At 38.4% G+C, this 21,086-nt stretch overlaps 1 protein-coding gene across 3 annotated transcripts in view; it reads left to right on the plus strand.

Moving 5' to 3' along the window:
- LOC117323629 (1-phosphatidylinositol 4,5-bisphosphate phosphodiesterase beta-4-like) overlaps window positions 1-21,086 on the plus strand; it is a 108,107-nt gene that overhangs the window by 71,168 nt on the left and 15,853 nt on the right. For 2 of the 3 annotated variants that reach the window (XM_033878952.1, XM_033878954.1), the window contains 9 exons: window positions 1,813-1,892; window positions 2,123-2,207; window positions 2,770-2,860; window positions 3,220-3,354; window positions 15,281-15,456; window positions 16,729-16,870; window positions 18,046-18,130; window positions 20,203-20,275; window positions 20,717-20,820. In XM_033878952.1, the coding sequence (XP_033734843.1) occupies window positions 1,813-1,892; window positions 2,123-2,207; window positions 2,770-2,860; window positions 3,220-3,354; window positions 15,281-15,456; window positions 16,729-16,870; window positions 18,046-18,130; window positions 20,203-20,275; window positions 20,717-20,820 (971 nt within the window). The remainder of the gene's footprint in view (window positions 1-1,812; window positions 1,893-2,122; window positions 2,208-2,769; window positions 2,861-3,219; window positions 3,355-15,280; window positions 15,457-16,728; window positions 16,871-18,045; window positions 18,131-20,202; window positions 20,276-20,716; window positions 20,821-21,086) is intronic. The other variant, XM_033878953.1, reaches the window with a different exon arrangement.

Raw genomic sequence — 21,086 nt, forward strand, 5'->3', positions numbered from 1 at the left:
ACAGACATCTTCTTCAAGGTGAGTCAGAGTCACACGGCAAAGCTATGTGTACAGACATCTTCTTCAAGGTGAGTCAGAGTCACACGGCAAAGCTATGTGTACAGACATCTTCTTCAAGGTGAGTCAAAGTCACATGGCAAAGCTATGTGTACAGACATCTTCTTCAAGGTGAGTCAGAGTCACACTGCAAAGCTTTGTGTACAGACATCTTCTTCAAGGTGAGTCAGAGTCACACAGAAAAGCTATATGTACAGACATCTTCTTCGAGGTGAGTCAGAGTCACACAGCAAAGTTATGTGTACAGACATATTCAAGGTGAGTCAGAGTCACACAGCAAAGCTTTGTGTACAGACATCTTAAAGGTGAGTCACAGTCACATGGCAAAGTTTTGTGTACAGACATCTTCAAGGTGAGTCAGAGTCACACGGCAAAGTTATGTGTACAGACATCTTCTTCAAGGTGAGTCAGAGTCACATGGCAAAGCTATGTGTAAAGACATCTTCTTTAAGGTGAGTTAGAATCGCACACGGCAAAGCTATGTGTACAGACATCCTCTTCAAGGTGGGTTGGAGTCACAGACAGCTTAACTATGTGTAAAGTGAGTCAGATTTCCTGGTGATATCACCTTCCTCAGAGGTCAGAGGTAAAATTCTAACTCTAAATCCAAAATATAAGTGCTAACTTGTCAAAATCTTATGGGTGTATATAATGACAAGGCAGTGTTACTCACCACTTCAGTTTCTGTTTTGTTAATTAACCTGTATAAAGTGACCTGTTTTAGGGGGCCTTATTTATGGGATTCTTTGAACAGCCATATTACCCCTTCCCATGGGGCCACATCCTACCGTATTGGTAATTTAATCACATAAGGTATGTTAATTGATCAGAAGTTAGAGTATATATTTGTAAGCCCCCGCTCACTTTGCTTTTAATCTGCATTAGTCTGTACTTCTATTTCACATATATCCAATGCATGCCTGTGCATTCCAGTTATACTGACTTTTCAGTTATGATAATACATCAGTTTGACTGGGTGTTATTGACAGTTATCATAATACATCAGTTTGACTGGGTGTTATTGACAGTTATCATAATACATTAGTTTTACTGGGTGTTATTGACAGTTATCATAATACATCAGTTTTACTGGGTGTCATTGACAGTTATCATAATACATCAGTTTGACTGGGTGTTATTGACAGTTATCATAATACATCAGTTTTACTGGGTGTTATTGACAGTTATCATAATACATCAGTTTGACTGGGTGTTATTGACAGTTATCATAATACATCAGTTTTACTGGGTGTCATTGACAGTTATCATAATACATCAGTTTGACTGGGTGTTATTGACAGTTATTATAATACATCAGTTTTACTCGGTGTTATTGACAGTTATCATAATACATCAGTTTTACTCGGTGTTATTGACAGTTATCATAATACATTAGTTTTACTGGGTGTTATTGACAGATATCATAATACATCAGTTTAACTGGGTGTTATTGACAGTTATCATAATACATCAGTTTTACTGGGTGTTATTGACAGTTATCATAATACATCAGATTTACTGGTTGTTATTGACAGTTATCATAATACATCAGTTTTACTGGGTGTTATTGACAGTTATCATAATACATCAGATTTACTGGTTGTTATTGACAGTTATCATAATACATCAGTTTTACTGGGTGTTATTGACAGTTATAATACATCAGATTTACTGGGTGTTATTGACAGTTATCATAATACATCAGTTTTACTGGTTGTAATTGACATTATCACTTTGGTGTTTTTCTGGTTACAGGATGTTATCACAGCTATAGCAGAGACTGCATTCATCACCTCAGAGCAACCTGTTATACTGTCATTTGAAAACCATTGTAGGTAAGTTAGCCACCAGTATAGATAAAATGAGAGGAGGGTTTGTCATCAAGGACAGGATTGTTGTGAAGGTTTATTTGGTAAGAACTGATCATGTTTTTCGGTTTCTTATCTGTAGTTTTATTGTAGCTAAATTTAAAAATGATTTGATTCTGGTTTACTCAGAATATTCTATTTCCATTATCTACCTGGTAATGTCATCAACTAATCAGCTCTTACTTTTGTCTTTATAGCAAACCTCAGCAGTATAAGATGGCCAAGTATTGTGAGGAAATCCTCGGTGACTTCCTGTTAAAGCGTCCCCTTGACACAGTCCCGGTAATGTCCAATGAAATTATGTCAAAAAAGTATCTTACATAAAAATTTAACCTGTCTTAGAGATCACCTGTTGATGATAATATGATAAATAGATCATGTCTATTTGTAATAACTGTTTTGAAACAGTCCCAGCCATTTCTCAACTGGTAGTTCATTACCTAGATGTGAATTATGGTACATAGCAACATATGATTGAAGTTCTGTTGCTAAGATCTCCTGTAATTAGGTAGTATTTGGTAAACATTTGTAGGATAGGTAAGGAATTAACTCTTCCCGAAAAAGTTATGGCAAGCATCAGCTGTTTTTAAACAAACTTGCTTCAGATATAGAAAGTATTTGTAATGAGTCGATCAGTGAGTGGACTGTTACACATGCTACTAGAGAGGAACATATTTCTATTCCTTTTCTTAATTAAATCTAATTAAATCTTTCTTTTGATTATGTGCTGAAACCTTATTAGGTTGTTTGCAATCAAACATAGAAATGATTACAACTATATTCTGTGTCAATGGATCAATCTTAAACAATATAAATTATTATACTTATGTCCTCGAATATTCAGCTTGAACCAGGACAACCACTTCCTTCTCCAAGTCAACTGAAGCGAAAAATACTGATAAAAAATAAAAGGTTGAAACCTGAAGTAGAGAAAAGTAAGTATACTATCCATGACAACCATGACCTTGGTAGTATTGGTACATCTTATATAACAATCTAACAGAGAGATAGCATTCATTTGTGTTGTAGTTTGGTTACATTCACATTTAAATCAAATGTTCATCTTCTCTGTACATATATACCTACAAACATTTAAATGTTAAATTCATATTATAAATGATATGAATGTGTTTTCCAACAAACAACAATCCCACATCAGCAGCGCCACGTAGATATTACCTTCAGATGTTGGCCCCACATTATTAGAATTGAGAAAAACATTAAAATAACACTGTTTCTATTGCATTCATAGCACTAATGATATTTTGTTTAAAACAAAAATATATTTCTACAGAGAACCTGGAGCTCTTCATGAAGGGTCAAGAACAGTTGAACGAGGATGTGGAGCCAGGCGAGGACCCGAGTGTGGTGATAGCCAGTGTAGATGGTGAAGAGGGACCGTTAAATGGTAAATGGTCCTACTGTAAAGGTACCGAATTTCACTGACTCAAACTGTTGTACAATTTCAGTGGAAATTTCATTTCCGTGGATTCTTTTTGTGTGTTGGAGAAAAGTTTTATCATTTATATGTTTATATCTTTTTATGTTGTTTTCAAACTTAAAAATAGGGATGAAACGATACATTAACAATTCATTCTACAAATTCCATGAATCGTTCAGCCATACAGTGGTGAAGACACTATCTGAGGGTATTATTGCTAGGTATAATGAAACAGTAATAATTCACTGCTCATTCATAGGGAACAGTGTATAAAGTAGTAAAAAGCTTGCGAACATGATAATGCATGATTACACCATACTTTAGCCATATCAGGTTCTATATCTGGTTAGATTTTGATGCTTATTAGTCAAAGTTAAAAGGTTAAAGGTCACACGTGACCACTTTTTAAATAGAATTGGTTGAGGTTGATGTTGCTAATTTTACTGCTTGGTGGGGCAAATTAATTTTTTTTTAATTTTATTTTTAATTTCCTTTTGCATGTAACATAAAACTAATACATCTTTTCAATCTGTCCCCTCCCCCATCCACAGAAAAAAAAATATAGAAATGAAATGATGAAACTTTATTTTACAGTTACAAAAAATAAAGTTCAAGAAACTTGTATTAACACTTTTGCAGTGAAAGATCCAGGACGCGGGATCGTTAAAATCCCCCAAAATTTACGTTTTGCCCCCACTTGCAGAAAATACGTGGGGGCCAATTCACGCACAAATATTTGTGTGACCCGCATATGTATCAACATAACGCGGGTACAAGATGTGTTTAATACTATTTTTAAACATGTTTTTATCAATCAAACAAAATTATAGCAAGTACAATACCGTATTGGTGTCGTCTTTACAACAAACATGATTTAGGCGGAAGTCGTAATTAGAGTTACTCCCCATGAGTCACAAGAACGCTTTAACATTTGACGAAAATCCAAGCGCTTATGTGACCTTTAACGACTCAAACAAACATGGCGGAAGCCACCTCCACACAGAAAAAAAATATCGCGTTTCTTTAGGACTCGTCATCATCATCATGATGTAGAGAGTAGGCCTGATAAAAACACCGAACATAATAAAGACACAGCAGCGGACACAACAAGAAATGATACAAATAAGGAACATTCTGCAAAAAAAAAAAAAAAAAACGAAAACACGTTTTCCATGTTGATATAGAAAAAAATCTAGATCTAGTTTGATGTTCATTGTACATTTAATAACATTGACTTTTGTTTGATCATTTTCAGAATGAAAAAATCTGTTAGCATATGATATTCAGTCTTTGTCTTAAAAGTTCTGCATTTAAAGAAACTGTTATTGCCAAGTTTTATTGTACCAAATAATTTGTTTTCAGCAGCTATGAATAGCAATTATTAAATGGAAATGATGCAATAAGTCAATTCTTAAAATGTAATAGTACTTTATGTCATTCATGTAAAGAAGTAACTTAAAAACAGATCCAATTTCAAAATTTTAACTTTTACCATAAGGTTAGTCAAGAGCCCCCATTTTTTAGCCCACCATCATCAGATGGTGGGCTATTCAAATCGCCCTGCGTCCGTGGTCCGTCCGTCCGTAAACAATTCTTGTTATCGCTATTTCTGAGAAAGTACTGAAGGGATCTTTCTCAAATTTCATATGTAGGCTCCCCTTGGTGCCTAGTTATGCATATTGCTTTTCGAGATCAATCGGAAAACAACATGGCCGACAAGCAGCCATCTTGGATTTTGATAATTGAAGTTTTTTATCGCTATTTCTGAGAAAGTACTGAAGGGATCTTTCTCAAATTTCATATGTAGGTTCCCCTTGGTGCCTAGTAATGCATATTGCGTTTTGAGACCAATCGGAAAACAACATGGCCGACAAGCAGCCATCTTGGATTTTGACAATTGAAGTTTGTTATCGCTATTTCTGAGAAAGTGCTGAAGGGATCTTTCTCAAATTTCATATGTAGATTCCCCTTGGTGCCTAGTTATGCATATTGCATTTTGAGACCAATCGGAAAACAACATGGCCGACAGGCAGCCATCTTGGATTTTGACAATTGAAAATTGTTATCGCTATTTCTGAGAAATTACTGAAGGGATCTTTCTCAAATTTCATATGTAGGTTCCCCTTGGTGCCTAGTTATGCATATTGCATTTTGAGACCAAGTGGAAAACAACATGGCCGACAGGCAGCCATCTTGGATTTTGACAATTGAAGTTTGTTATCGGTATTTCTGAGAAAGTGCTGAAGGGATCTTTCTCAAATTTCATATGTATGTTTCCCTTGGTGCCTAGTTATGCATATTGCATTTTGAGACCTATCGGAAAACAACATGGCCGACAGGCAGCCATCTTGGATTTTGACAATTGAAGTTTGTTATCGCTATTTCTGAGAAAGTACTGAAGGGATCTTTCTCAAATTTCATATATAGGTCCCCCTTGGTGCCTAGTTATGCATATTGCATTTTGAGACCTATCGGAAAACAACATGGCCGACAGGCAGCCATCTTAGATTTTGACAATTGAAACTTATTATTGCTATTTCTAAGAAAGTGCTGAAGGGATCTTTCTCAAATTTCATATGTAGGTTCCCCTCGGTGCCTAGTTATGCATATTGCATTTTGAGACCAATCGGAAAACAACATGGCCGACAGGCAGCCATCTTGGATTTTGACAATTGAAGATTGTTATCGCTATTTATCAGAAATTGCTGAAGGGATCTTTCTGAAATTTCATTTGTAGGTTGCCCTTTGTGCCTAGTTATGCATATTGGATTTTGAGACCAGTCAGAAAACAACCTGCCCAACAGGCAGCCATCTTGTATTTTGACAATTGAAGTTTGTTATCGCTATTTTACAGAAGGTACTGAAGGGATCTTTCTCAAATTTCATATGTAGGTTCCCCTTGGTCCCTGGTGTTGCATTTTGGGACCAATCCGAAAACAACAGACAGCCATTATCGCTAAATCTTAAATTTCATATATAGGTTCCCCTTGTTTGAAAAGTACTAGAGGGCTGTTTCTGAATTTACACAGATTAGTAAGACTTAGAGGAAGGGAAAAGTAGAGAAAAGATCAATCTGACATGGAACCTATAAAGATCATTCAATGGTGGGCGCCAAGATCCCTCTGGGATCTCTTGTTTCAATTTGATGGGGGCATGCCCTCAGTTACACAATTTTCTGTATCCATCACTGCTTTTGTTGGCCAAGATAATATTATTCAGGAGTCTTACATGCATATCTGGGGAAATACTTGGTTTAGTAGGTGACCCACCTACCTATAGCTAGTGTTCCTATATGATCAAGATATCATAGTTTACTACCATGCCTCCTAAAGGGTGGCAAATCTAGTGATACTGTAACCAGTTCATCTGAAAACCAGACCATGACAGGAAGCTGTTATTGTCATCGTTTCATCCCTATAATGTATGCTAATTTATAATTTAGCTGGTGTGATTAGCTTTATATGTGGCAGAAAGAAAAAAAACATGAAAATAAAATCCACGAGAAGTACCTTTACAGTAGTGTAATGATTTCTTGCCATTAATACAGATGTTCTTACTCTACCAACATCTTTGTAAGGATTAATGTCATTAAATTGGAATTAAATGTTTTACCCCGTCTTCACCAAGCCAGCCCTTTACCAAATACACAAGTTGTATATCCCCCATCTTCACCAAGCCAACCCTTTACCCAATACACAAGTTGTATATCCCCATCCTCACCAAGCCAAACCTTTACCCAATACACAAGTTGTATATCCCCATCCTCACCAAGCCAACCCTTTACTAAATACACAAGTTGTATATCCCCATCCTCACCAAGCCAACCCTTTACCAAATACACAAGTTGTATATCCCCCATCTTCACCAAGCCAAACCTTTACCCAATACACAAGTTGTATATCCCCCATCCTCACCAAGCCAACCCTTTACCCAATACACAAGTTGTATATCCCCTATCTTCACCAAGCCAACCCTTTACTGAATACACAAGTTGTATATTCCCATCCTCACCAAGCCAAACCTTTACCCAATACACAAGTTGTATATCCCCCATCCTCACCAAGCCAACCCTTTACCCAATACACAAGTTGTATATCCCCCATCCTCACCAAGCCAAACCTTTACCCAATACACAAGTTGTATATCCCCATCCTCAGCAAGCCAGCCCTTTACCCAATACACAAGTTGTATATCCCCATCCTCACCAAGCCAACCCTTTACCCAATACACAAGTTGTATATCCCCATCCTCAGCAAGCCAGCCCTTTACCCAATACACAATTTGTATATCCCCATCTTCACCAAGCCAACCCTTTACTGAATACACAAGTTGTATATCCCCCATCTTCACCAAGCCAACCCTTTACCCAATACACAAGTTGTATATCCCCATCTTCACCAAGCCAACCCTTTACCCAATACACAAGTTGTATATCCCCATCCTCACCAAGCCAACCCTTTACTGAATACACAAGTTGTATATCCCCCATCTTCACCAAGCCAACCCTTTACCCAACACACAAGTTGTATATCCCCCATCTTCACCAAGCCAACCCTTTACCCAATACACAAGTTGTATATCCCCATCTTCACCAAGCCAACCCTTTACTGAATACACAAGTTGTATATCCCCCATCTTCACCAAGCCAACCCTTTACCCAATACACAAGTTGTATATCCCCATCCTCACCAAGCCAACCCTTTACTGAATACACAAGTTGTATATCCCCCATCTTCACCAAGCCAACCCTTTACCCAACACACAAGTTGTATATCCCCCATCTTCACCAAGCCAGCCCTTTACCCAATACACAAGTTGTATATCCCCCATCCTCACCAAGCCAACCCTTTACCCAATACACATGTTGTATATCCCCATCCTCACCAAGCCAACCCTTTACCCAATACACAAGTTGTATATCCCCCATCTTCACCAAGCCAACCCTTTACCCAATACACAAGTTGTATATCCCCATCCTCACCAAGCCAACCCTTTACTGAATACACAAGTTGTATATCCCCCATCTTCACCAAGCCAACCCTTTACCCAACACACAAGTTGTATATCCCCCATCTTCACCAAGCCAACCCTTTACCCAATACACAAGTTGTATATCCCCATCTTCACCAAGCCAACCCTTTACCCAATACACAAGTTGTATATCCCCATCCTCACCAAGCCAAACCTTTACCCAATACACAAGTTGTATATCCCCATCCTCACCAAGCCAACCCTTTACTGAATACACAAGTTGTATGTCCCCCATCTTCACCAAGCCAGCCCTTTACTGAATACACAAGTTGTATATCCCCCATCTTCACCAAGCCAACCCTTTACCCAACACACAAGTTGTATATCCCCATCCTCACCAAGCCAACCCTTTACCCAATACACAAGTTGTATATCCCCCATCTTCACCAAGCCAACCCTTTACCCAATACACAAGTTATATATCCCCATCCTCACCAAGCCAAACCTTTACCCAATACACAAGTTGTATGTCCCCCATCTTCACCAAGCCAGCCCTTTACCCAATACACAAGTTGTATATCCCCCATCTTCACCAAGCCAGCCCTTTACCCAATACACAAGTTGTATATCCCCATCCTCACCAAGCCAGCCCTTTACCCAATACACAAGTTGTATATCCCCGATCTTCACCAAGCCAACCCTTTACCCAATACACAAGTTGTATATCCCTATCCTCACCAAGCCAACCCTTTACTGAATACACAAGTTGTATGTCCCCCATCTTCACCAAGCCAGCCCTTTACTGAATACACAAGTTGTATATCCCCCATCTTCACCAAGCCAACCCTTTACCCAACACACAAGTTGTATATCCCCCATCTTCACCAAGCCAGCCCTTTACCCAATACACAAGTTGTATATCCCCATCCTCACCAAGCCAACCCTTTACTGAATACACAAGTTGTATATCCCCCATCTTCACCAAGCCAACCCTTTACCCAACACACAAGTTGTATATCCCCCATCTTCACCAAGCCAACCCTTTACCCAATACACAAGTTGTATATCCCCATCTTCACCAAGCCAACCCTTTACCCAATACACAAGTTGTATATCCCCATCCTCACCAAGCCAAACCTTTACCCAATACACAAGTTGTATATCCCCATCCTCACCAAGCCAACCCTTTACTGAATACACAAGTTGTATGTCCCCCATCTTCACCAAGCCAGCCCTTTACTGAATACACAAGTTGTATATCCCCCATCTTCACCAAGCCAACCCTTTACCCAACACACAAGTTGTATATCCCCATCCTCACCAAGCCAACCCTTTACCCAATACACAAGTTGTATATCCCCCATCTTCACCAAGCCAACCCTTTACCCAATACACAAGTTATATATCCCCATCCTCACCAAGCCAAACCTTTACCCAATACACAAGTTGTATGTCCCCCATCTTCACCAAGCCAGCCCTTTACCCAATACACAAGTTGTATATCCCCCATCTTCACCAAGCCAGCCCTTTACCCAATACACAAGTTGTATATCCCCATCCTCACCAAGCCAGCCCTTTACCCAATACACAAGTTGTATATCCCCCATCTTCACCAAGCCAACCCTTTACCCAATACACAAGTTGTATATCCCTATCCTCACCAAGCCAACCCTTTACTGAATACACAAGTTGTATGTCCCCCATCTTCACCAAGCCAGCCCTTTACTGAATACACAAGTTGTATATCCCCCATCTTCACCAAGCCAACCCTTTACCCAACACACAAGTTGTATATCCCCCATCTTCACCAAGCCAGCCCTTTACCCAATACACAAGTTGTATATCCCCATCCTCACCAAGCCAGCCCTTTACCCAACACACAAGTTGTATATCCCCATCTTCACCAAGCCAATCCTTTACCCAATACACAAGTTGTATATCCCCATCCTCACCAAGCCAACCCTTTACTAAATACACAAGTTGTATATCCCCATCTTCACCAAGCCAACTCTTTACCAAATACACAAGTTGTATATCCCCCATCTTCACCAAGCCAACCCTTTACCCAACACACAAGTTGTATATCCCCCATCTTCACCAAGCCAACCCTTTACCCAATACACAAGTTGTATATCCCCATCTTCACCAAGCCAACCCTTTACTGAATACACAAGTTGTATATCCCCCATCTTCACCAAGCCAACCCTTTACCCAATACACAAGTTGTATATCCCCATCCTCACCAAGCCAACCCTTTACTGAATACACAAGTTGTATATCCCCCATCTTCACCAAGCCAACCCTTTACCCAACACACAAGTTGTATATCCCCCATCTTCACCAAGCCAGCCCTTTACCCAATACACAAGTTGTATATCCCCCATCCTCACCAAGCCAACCCTTTACCCAATACACATGTTGTATATCCCCATCCTCACCAAGCCAACCCTTTACCCAATACACAAGTTGTATATCCCCCATCTTCACCAAGCCAACCCTTTACCCAATACACAAGTTGTATATCCCCATCCTCACCAAGCCAACCCTTTACTGAATACACAAGTTGTATATCCCCCATCTTCACCAAGCCAACCCTTTACCCAACACACAAGTTGTATATCCCCCATCTTCACCAAGCCAACCCTTTACCCAATACACAAGTTGTATATCCCCATCTTCACCAAGCCAACCCTTTACCCAATACACAAGTTGTATATCCCCATCCTCACCAAGCCAAACCTTTACCCAATACACAAGTTGTATATCCCCATCCTCACCAAGCCAACCCTTTACTGAATACACAAGTTGTATGTCCCCCATCTTCACCAAGCCAGCCCTTTACTGAATACACAAGTTGTATATCCCCCATCTTCACCAAGCCAACCCTTTACCCAACACACAAGTTGTATATCCCCATCCTCACCAAGCCAACCCTTTACCCAATACACAAGTTGTATATCCCCCATCTTCACCAAGCCAACCCTTTACCCAATACACAAGTTATATATCCCCATCCTCACCAAGCCAAACCTTTACCCAATACACAAGTTGTATGTCCCCCATCTTCACCAAGCCAGCCCTTTACCCAATACACAAGTTGTATATCCCCCATCTTCACCAAGCCAGCCCTTTACCCAATACACAAGTTGTATATCCCCATCCTCAGCAAGCCAACCCTTTACCCAATACACAAGTTGTATATCCCTATCCTCACCAAGCCAACCCTTTACTGAATACACAAGTTGTATGTCCCCCATCTTCACCAAGCCAGCCCTTTACTGAATACACAAGTTGTATATCCCCCATCTTCACCAAGCCAACCCTTTACCCAACACACAAGTTGTATATCCCCCATCTTCACCAAGCCAGCCCTTTACCCAATACACAAGTTGTATATCCCCATCCTCACCAAGCCAGCCCTTTACCCAACACACAAGTTGTATATCCCCATCTTCACCAAGCCAATCCTTTACCCAATACACAAGTTGTATATCCCCATCCTCACCAAGCCAACCCTTTACTAAATACACAAGTTGTATATCCCCCATCTTCACCAAGCCAACCCTTTACCCAACACACAAGTTGTATATCCCCCATCTTCACCAAGCCAGCCCTTTACCCAATACACAAGTTATATATCCCCATCCTCACCAAGCCAGCCCTTTACCCAATACATAAGATATATATCCCCCATCTTCACCAAGCCAAACCTTTACCCAATACACAAGTTGTATATCGCCATCCTCACTAAGCCAGCCCTTTACCCAATACACAAGTTGTATATCCCCATCTTCACCAAGCCAACCCTTTACTGAATACACAAGTTGTATATCCCCATATTCACCAAGCCAGCCCTTTACCCAATACACAAGTTGTATATCCCCATCCTCACCAAGCCAAACCTTTACCCAATACACAAGTTGTATATCCCCATCCTCACCAAGCCAGCCCTTTACCCAATACACAAGTTGTATATCCCCATCCTCACCAAGCCAACTCTTTACTGAATACACAAGTTGTATATCCCCATCCTCACCAAGCCAGCCCTTTACCCAATACACAAGTTGTATATCCCCATCCTCACCAAGCCAACTCTTTACTGAATACACAAGTTGTATATCCCCATCCTCACCAAGCCAACCCTTTACCCAATATACAAGTTGTATATCCCCATCCTCACCAAGCCAGCCCTTTACCCAATACACAAGTTGTATATCCCCATCCTCACCAAGCCAACCCTTTACCCAATACACAAGTTGTATATCCCCATCCTCACCAAGCCAACTCTTTACTGAATACACAAGTTGTATATCCCCATCCTCACCAAGCCAAACCTTTACCCAATACGCAAGTTGCATATCCCCATCTTCACCAAGCCAACCCTTTACTGAATACACAAGTTGTATGTCCCCCATCTTCACCAAGCCAACCCTTTACTGAATTTACAAGTTGTATATTCCTATCTTCACCAAGCCAGCCCTTTACCAAATTCACATGTTGCATATCCCCATCTTCACCAAGCCAACCCTTTACTGAATTTACAAGTTAAGGTGTATACCAATACACAAGTCGTATATCCCACCATCTTCACCACTCCACTTAGACACATACTCTCCTGAAATGCTCTGCTTTCTTTCTTCATTTTACCTAGAAACTGTGCATGATAATTTGGGTGGAAGTTGGAAATTAGAAAATTTTGTGTGTAGTAAACATATCTAAGCATGCTGATGTATACATTGTAGTATGATAATTGTCATTGTACATGTACCAATGTTTGTTGTTACTTCATGTTTAAGGCGTATGGTACCTGTTGAAAGAGTAAGGTTCCATTTGTGTCCTCTTTTAGTACATTTACCAAAGTTTAAATCTGGTACCACGGTTTGTTAACTTTGTGGTTTAATGACATACCAAATTTTGTGTCCTATGTTGAAGGTGTGTGTTCCCCCAGTCGAAGGCGTTTGATGTATTTACCATTGTTATTATCTCCCCTGTTACCAATCATCATAATCTAATGATGTTCCCCCAGTGTGTGTGCCACTCCACATCCTTCCTATATGGTATACACATTTATTAGAGTTTATGAGTGATGTTACAGCAAAATTGTCTGGAATTTTTTTTTTTTTTTTTATAATTTACAGTTATATCAAAACTCACTTTAAATTTTTTGCATCAAATCTATCTTTAAAGATTTTGGGGTGAGGTTTATTTAAGTATCTATGTACACGAGTTTCTCGTTATGAACTAGGACACTCGACTGCAGGTATATATGACCGACGGAAGTGTATAAGTGCATATAAGTATATGCACACCATACCCATCCAATTTGGTATATACCATCATTAGGTCAAAGTATGATAAAACGACAATTGAGTGTTGGAAATATTTGGAATTTTCACTTATTTTGGATTTAATGGTTGGACATCAAATCGAAGTCTGTTGGAATTACTGTACATGGAATTTTATTAAACTCTACATAAATATAAAATATGTGTATAAAATGCATTAATTTGGCATTGAGGTTTTATAAACTTATAAGTTTCTGAAATTTAAATGTATGCATTTTGCAATGTCTGTCATCAGTGGATTTGTAATTACACTTATAGATTTACTTGTTGTAGGCATATGGTTCCATTGTTGTTTACCATGTTGGAGGGATTCAATACATTTATTACTACCTCTTTAATTACCAGTTGAAATGGTGGTCCAAGTTTCCTAATTTATAGCATGTAGTACCATGATTAAGATGGGAGATATTTTGTAATGATGTTTGTGGGTTTATATTGTGGATCCTTTTGCTCCTTGTCATTCCCACTGATTACTCTATTGTCCTACCATGTCTTGTTATTTCATGCTGTACCATCCTTGACCCTGGCTGGTGGTGGTGTCTCCGCGACACCCATCCTCAACACCTGTCCTCATATGACCCTGCCAGGTGGTGTCTCCTGGACACCCGTCCTCATATGACCCTGACTGTTGTGAGGATGTTAATCTCTTAAGATAAAAAAAAAAAAAGAAAGAAAAAAAACTTGATCAGTGAATCTAACTTTGATGATTTTGACTTGTGTTGAAAGAGAAATAGAAATGCTTTATTATTCATTATTTAATTTCATATACCTTACAAATTAAACTGTTTAAATACATGACTTGTAGTAGATGACTTGTGTAGTAGATGACTTGTGTAATAGATCACTTGTGTAATAGATCAATTGTGTAATAGATCACTTGTGTAATAGATCACTTGTGTAGTAGATCACTTGTTTAATAGATCACTTGTGTAGTAGATCACTTGTGTAGTAGATCACTTGTGTAATAGATCACTTGTGTAATAGATGACTTGTGTAAAAGATGACTTGTGTAATAGATGACTTGTGTTAATAGATGACTTGTGTAATAGATGACTTGTGTAATAGATGACTTGTGTAATAGATCACTTGTGTAATAGATCACTTGTGTAATAGATCCTTGTGTAATAGATCACTTGTGTAATAGATCCTTGTGTAATAGATCACTTGTGTAATAGGTCACTTGTGTAATAGATCACTTGTATAACACATGACTTTTGTAATAGATGATATATGTAATAGATGACTTATTAGATGATATATGTAATAGATGACTTATTAGATGACATATGTAATATATGACTTATTAGATGACATATGTAATAGATGACTTATTAGATGACATATGTAATAGATGACTTATTAGATGATATATGTAATAGATGAAGAAGATATCTGTTAATAAGATATACTTCTCTGAATTGATAATGCAATTGAATGGACCATCTTGATGTCTTTCTTACTTTTTCAAGCAGGTTTATGTGATGTAATGATATATAGGTAAGTAGAGTGGTTTGATTTAGTAACACGATTAATGTTTTGGATTGATTTAATAATAAGATTAATGTTTTGGAGGATTGCTTCCATCTTTGTGTTGACAGACATTGACCCGAGTGTGATCAACCTGGACACAGATGCCCATCCTGAGTTTAAGATGCCCAAGTCCAAGCCTGCTGTAGAACAGAACCTAGAGTTAACTGAAGATGTGCCCAACAACAAGATGTCCACCAGCAGTAACAGCTTCAAGTTCAATGACAAGAAGGTCGTGGAGGAAGAGGTGAATAAAACATGACAGTCATCTTGTTATGATATAGCCAGTTATTTTCACGGGTCAAAATTTCGCGATTTTCATTTAAAAAGAAAAAGCTAGAAAATAATGGTTGCCATAGGGACAAACTAGCTAGAAAGACATCAAAATGGTAGCCATGGGGAGAAACTTACTGGAAAGTCATCCTTATGGTAGCCATGGGGACAAACTAACTGGAAAGTCATCCTTATGGTAGCCATGGGGATTAACTATCTAGAAAGTCATCCTTATGGTAGTCATGGATACAAACTAACTGGAAAGTCATCCATTTGGTAGCCATGGGGATTAACTATCTAGAAAGTCATCCTTATGGTAGTCATGGGGACAAACTAACTGGAAAGTCATCCATTTGGTAGCCATGGGGATTAACTATCTAGAAAGTCATCCTTATGGTAGCCATGGGGATTAACTATCTAGAAAGTCATCCTTATGGTAGTCATGGATACAAACTAACTATAGAAAGTCATCCTTATGGTAACCATGGGGACAAACTAACTGGAAAGTCATCCATTTGGTAGCCATGGGGACAAACTAACTGGAAAGTCATCCATTTGGTAGCCATGGGGATTAACTATCTAGAAAGTCATCCTTATGGTAGTCATGGGGACAAACTAACTGGAAAGTCATCCTTATGGTAGTCATGGGGACAAACTAACTGGAAAGTCATCCTTATGGTAACCATGGGGACAAACTAACTGGAAAGCCATCCTTATGATAGCTATGGGGACAAACTAACTGGAAAATCATCCTTATGGTAGCCATGGGGACAAACTAACTGGAAAGTCATCCTTATGGTAGCCATGAGGACAAACTAACTGAAAAGTCATCCTTATGGTAGTCATGGGGACAAACTAACTGGAAAGTCATCCTTATGGTAACCATGGGGACAAACTAACTGGAAAGCCATCCTTATGATAGCTATGGGGACAAACTAACTGGAAAATCATCCTTATGGTAGCCATGGGGACAAACTAACTGGAAAATCATCCTTATGGTAACCATGGGGAGAAACTAACTGGAAAGTCATCCTTATGGTAGCCATGGGGACAAACTAACTGAAAAGTCATCCTTATGGTAGTCATGGGGACAAACTAACTGGAAAATCATCCTTATGGTAGCCATGGGGACAAACTAACTGGAAAGTCATCCTTATGGTAGCCATGGGGACAAACTAACTGGAAAGTCATCCTAAAGTCAGCCAGTGTAAACTGCATGTGTTAAAACAGACTTGTTTGGTCACAGGGAAGTCTTACAGCAGATGAGGAAGCAGCTTTAATGTCAGCATACCACTACAGTGGCGCTACCACCAACATTCATCCCTACCTATCCGCCATGGTCAACTATGCCCAGCCTATCAAGTTCAACGGCTTTGATGTAGCTGAAGGTATGGCTAGCAATATTTTGCACTGCAGCCTTTTAATGAAATCCTTATTAAAATGTAATGCTTTCTTCTCTAGGATGTGTGCTTGCTAGCTACTGTCCTCAACGATACAATTTTAATGTAAGGTGTGCTTAAAGCACCAGTTTTGTAACAAATACACCTCATTTTACTGAATTATCAGTACTGATATAAAGTAATCTTGTAGTTTGTGTAGCATTATAAAACAAAGTTGAGTGGGGTAGATCTTTTAGAAATGTTCACTGAATTTGTGCAGAGCAAAGAGTGGCATTAAGAAATTAGCAGAGCTATATTGCAGTAAATCTTCAAAAGATTTCTCTTAAAGAGTGGTTCTACAGGAGGGTGAAAGGAAACGATTTTAACATTATTACTTCCCTCTTGTTCTACTGTTTGGGACTCTAGGCTTCTATGACAGTTGTGAAGTTAAACACAATAATCATGCCTATAAGTTTAAGTAGAGTGTACAAAGACAGGCTACTCAGAGAAAGTTGATATTATGGTCTTAAGTGCCTAAGGGCCACCTATATAATTATATAAATACCATAGAGTCAAAAATTTGTCTATAAATACCCATGTTAGTAGTTCAGTTCTTACACAACAAATTATAGGTTAACCTCAGAAAAAGGCCACTTATATGAATAACAAAAACCTGTCTATAAAGACCACAGGGGTCCCATTGTAAGGCAATGAATTATAGGTGAACCTCTGAAAAAGGTCACCTTTATATATCACAAAAACCTGTCTATAAAGACTGCATGTTAAGGGTTGTATTAATGTATATGAACCTCTATATAAAGGTCACTTTCTACTGCTCCCTTGAGTGGCCTTTATAGACAGGTTTGCCTGCTTATAACTCAAGTCACTCTATAGCAAACTAATGCCATTGTTTATTATAATGATTATATTGGCTAGTAGCTGCTTAATAACTTCTTAAAGGAAATATGAAAATCTTGTGTTTTATCTAAATGTAAAATTGATTTCATATAATGGTTGAGTTGAGCTCAGAGGAATAGATAATACATACAATCAGTTGGTGGTAAGGTAGCTACTGTATGGTGTTCTAGACATGGATTATAGTAGCTATCTTGTATTCTAGACATGGATTATAGTGGATATCTTGTATTCTAGACATGGATTATAGTGGCTATCTTGTATTTCAGAGAGAAACATTCATTATCACATGTCCTCCTTCAATGAGAGTACCGGCCTGGGATACCTGAAATCTCATGCTGTCGAGTTAGTCAAGTATCCTTCATGTCAACCATACAACCTGGGTTATGGTTTGCATGTTTATGAATTCTTGTCGTGGTTATTGTTACGGTTACTGTCACCATGTCTCCTGTCTCTTGGTTGTCTTGTTTGGGCTGGTCATTCACTGCATGCCTTTATTGTTGTTATTTTGATGGATGTTGTCTGTTTTTGTAGTATTGTTGTTTTTATTACTGATCTACAATTATTTGTCCTTCTGTCCTATACACTAAACATTTGTTATTTTTAATCCTCAACTGATGAAACCTATGGAGACTATAGGTTTCCTCTCCGTGCCTCTTGTACTTACGTAAAGTAATTCCAAAGTTTGTCAGCACTCTACCAGGCTTTCATTTCGTGAGGGATTTTGATCAAACTTCTCACAATGATAAAGGACCATATTACCTCAGACAAGTCAGAGTTGCAGGTGTTTGGGTCAGGGTCAAGATCACTTACTATTTTTAGTGGGGGTGGGTAGGGGACATGCATTGCTTTAGTAATACCAAGTATGCTTGTTACACCATATGCCTTTAACATTGTAGTTGATTGGATTGGGTTTATCAAGTGGCTGTAAACTATAACATGATTCCCCATCATATCTGAGTTTCCCTCATCACATTTACCTAGGTTTTTGGATATCTCCAGAAAATCATGGATCATTGAATTGTCACTGTCAGATTCCCACATGGTATGTGATAGACAGAGGCTTCTTTCCAATAGATATTGGGAGTTTGTGTTGTGCATCTTACATTTATATTTGAATCGAGTGAGATTTTACATATCTATAATCTACACACATTTTGCTTGGTTTTCTATCGCTGCTTCATTCTTGTCTGTTTGCATGTGTCTTAGACATGCTGATTAATGCTTCTCCTGGTACTCTAGTCATTATTGCTGTATATCTTCTGTCAAATTTGTTATCTCCCTTTGAAAATTACCTAAGTGAGCTTAGCAATTAAACATCAGATCTTTATGATACTATACTGTATTTTATCATTGTATTGTAAATTACAAATTAAACAAAAAAAATGAACGATAAGTAAAAACAAAAATATGTTTCATCTGTAAAGTTGAATACTTGTATCTGTAGCCTGTTTGATATTAGTTGTGGCTGTAGATTTGTAAGCATGCTTTCTTTGTTGTATGTGACACAGCTGTAAACAAGCACTTCCACATGTCCTCGTTCAACGAGACCACTGCCAATAATATCCTCCGACATGCCATTCACTCAGGCACTTGTGCTAGGATCATCGAGTATCCTTCCACCTAACACATTCTACCCTGTTGTTATGTGCACTAGCACATTGTTGTCCTCCTTTATCAGTGCATTTTACAGTTAAAGATTATACTACATTAATCATGTGACATCAATTGGCATGACATCACAGCTACCCCATCCAACATGTTCCATAATCTTTCAGACAGTTACTGTTTTGCATGACTTCTAATCATGTTTTGGTGTTTGGATAAAATCTCTTATGTTTGTTGTTGTCGTGTTCTTAGATATAGATTGAGATATTTTTATCTGTTAATGTACATGTCATAGCATGCCAGTCTGTTCAGGGACAATAAATTGTCTTTAGCATGCCAGTCAATGCAGGGACAATAAATTGTCTTAACATGCCAGTTTATGTAGAGACCATGAATTGTCTTGACTTACAAGTCAGTGCAGAGACTGTAAATTGTCTTTAACATGCCGGTCTGTGCAGGGACCTTAAACTGTCCTAACTTGCCACTTTGTACAGAGACCATAAAAAGTCTTTACATGCCAGTCTATGCAGGGACCATAAATTGTCTTGACTTGTAAGTCTGTGCAGAGACTGTAAATTATCTTGACATGCCAGTCTATGCAGAGACCATGGACTGTTTTAGCCTGTAAGTTTGTGCAGAGACTTTCAATTGTCTTAACCTGCAAGACCGTGCAGAGACTGTAAATTATCCTGACCTGCCAGTCCATGCAGAGACCATAAATTGGCATTGTAAACAAATCTATATTTAAATAATTACAAAGAAAATGTTTGATAGAGCATGACAGACTTGATGTAAGTAGGACCTTGACAGAGAAACAGTTACAACAAACGCCAGATGAGTCGGATTTACCCGAGAGGCAGCCGTGTGGACTCGGGCAACTACATGCCACAGGTAATTATATGAAAGGAATTTGATTAGAAATTAAAAAGTATTACAAAGTATTTCTGTTATTTGATAAAATAATATTTATCAACTATATATTTTAAGATTATAGATAGTGGAAACGGCTCCAGCATTTCGCTGCTAAAATTACAAATTGTTTTACCTTTGTATAAGCGGTACCACTACTACTAATTCTACTTTCTGTTACCGGACTGTTATACTACACTACCAATAGTACTCTGTCCTTCATCAACAACTGATTATTAAGGACCATGTGCCTCTTATTTTCTATCAAATCTGAACCTAGAATTTACAAAGTCCAGATATATAAGATTTAGTTGGGACAGAGAAAATCATTCCAGGACAATATTTCATAAATTTAAAGTATCTATAAAGCATAGAATTGAACTGTTGCATATATTTTATGATTTTATCCCTTGGCCTCCACAGTTGTTCTGGAATGCGGGCTGCCAAATGGTCGCGCTAAACTTCCAGACTCCAGATATAGCCATGCAACTTAACCAGGGCAAATTTGAGTACAACGGTAACTGTGGGTATGTATCAGCAACTCAAGTTTTGTAAAACAGTATGCATTGTAAGGCTATGGTATGACGTACTTGAGATTGAAGAAATCAAGGGTTATCACATCAATTCAACTCAAAAGGAAATCATAACATGGACTTTAATAAGTTTTTGTTCAATTTTATGTTGTTTTGTGGTTTCTTATGAGGTTTAATTGAAAAATATTATATTACTATTGTTATCTTATCTTTCATAGTTTTATCCTCAAGTAAGCCCCCTCCCCTAGTGTAAAAATCTA

This window comes from Pecten maximus, chromosome 3 (genome assembly GCF_902652985.1).
Source record: "Pecten maximus chromosome 3, xPecMax1.1, whole genome shotgun sequence".
Taxonomy (NCBI): Eukaryota; Metazoa; Mollusca; class Bivalvia; order Pectinida; family Pectinidae; genus Pecten; species Pecten maximus.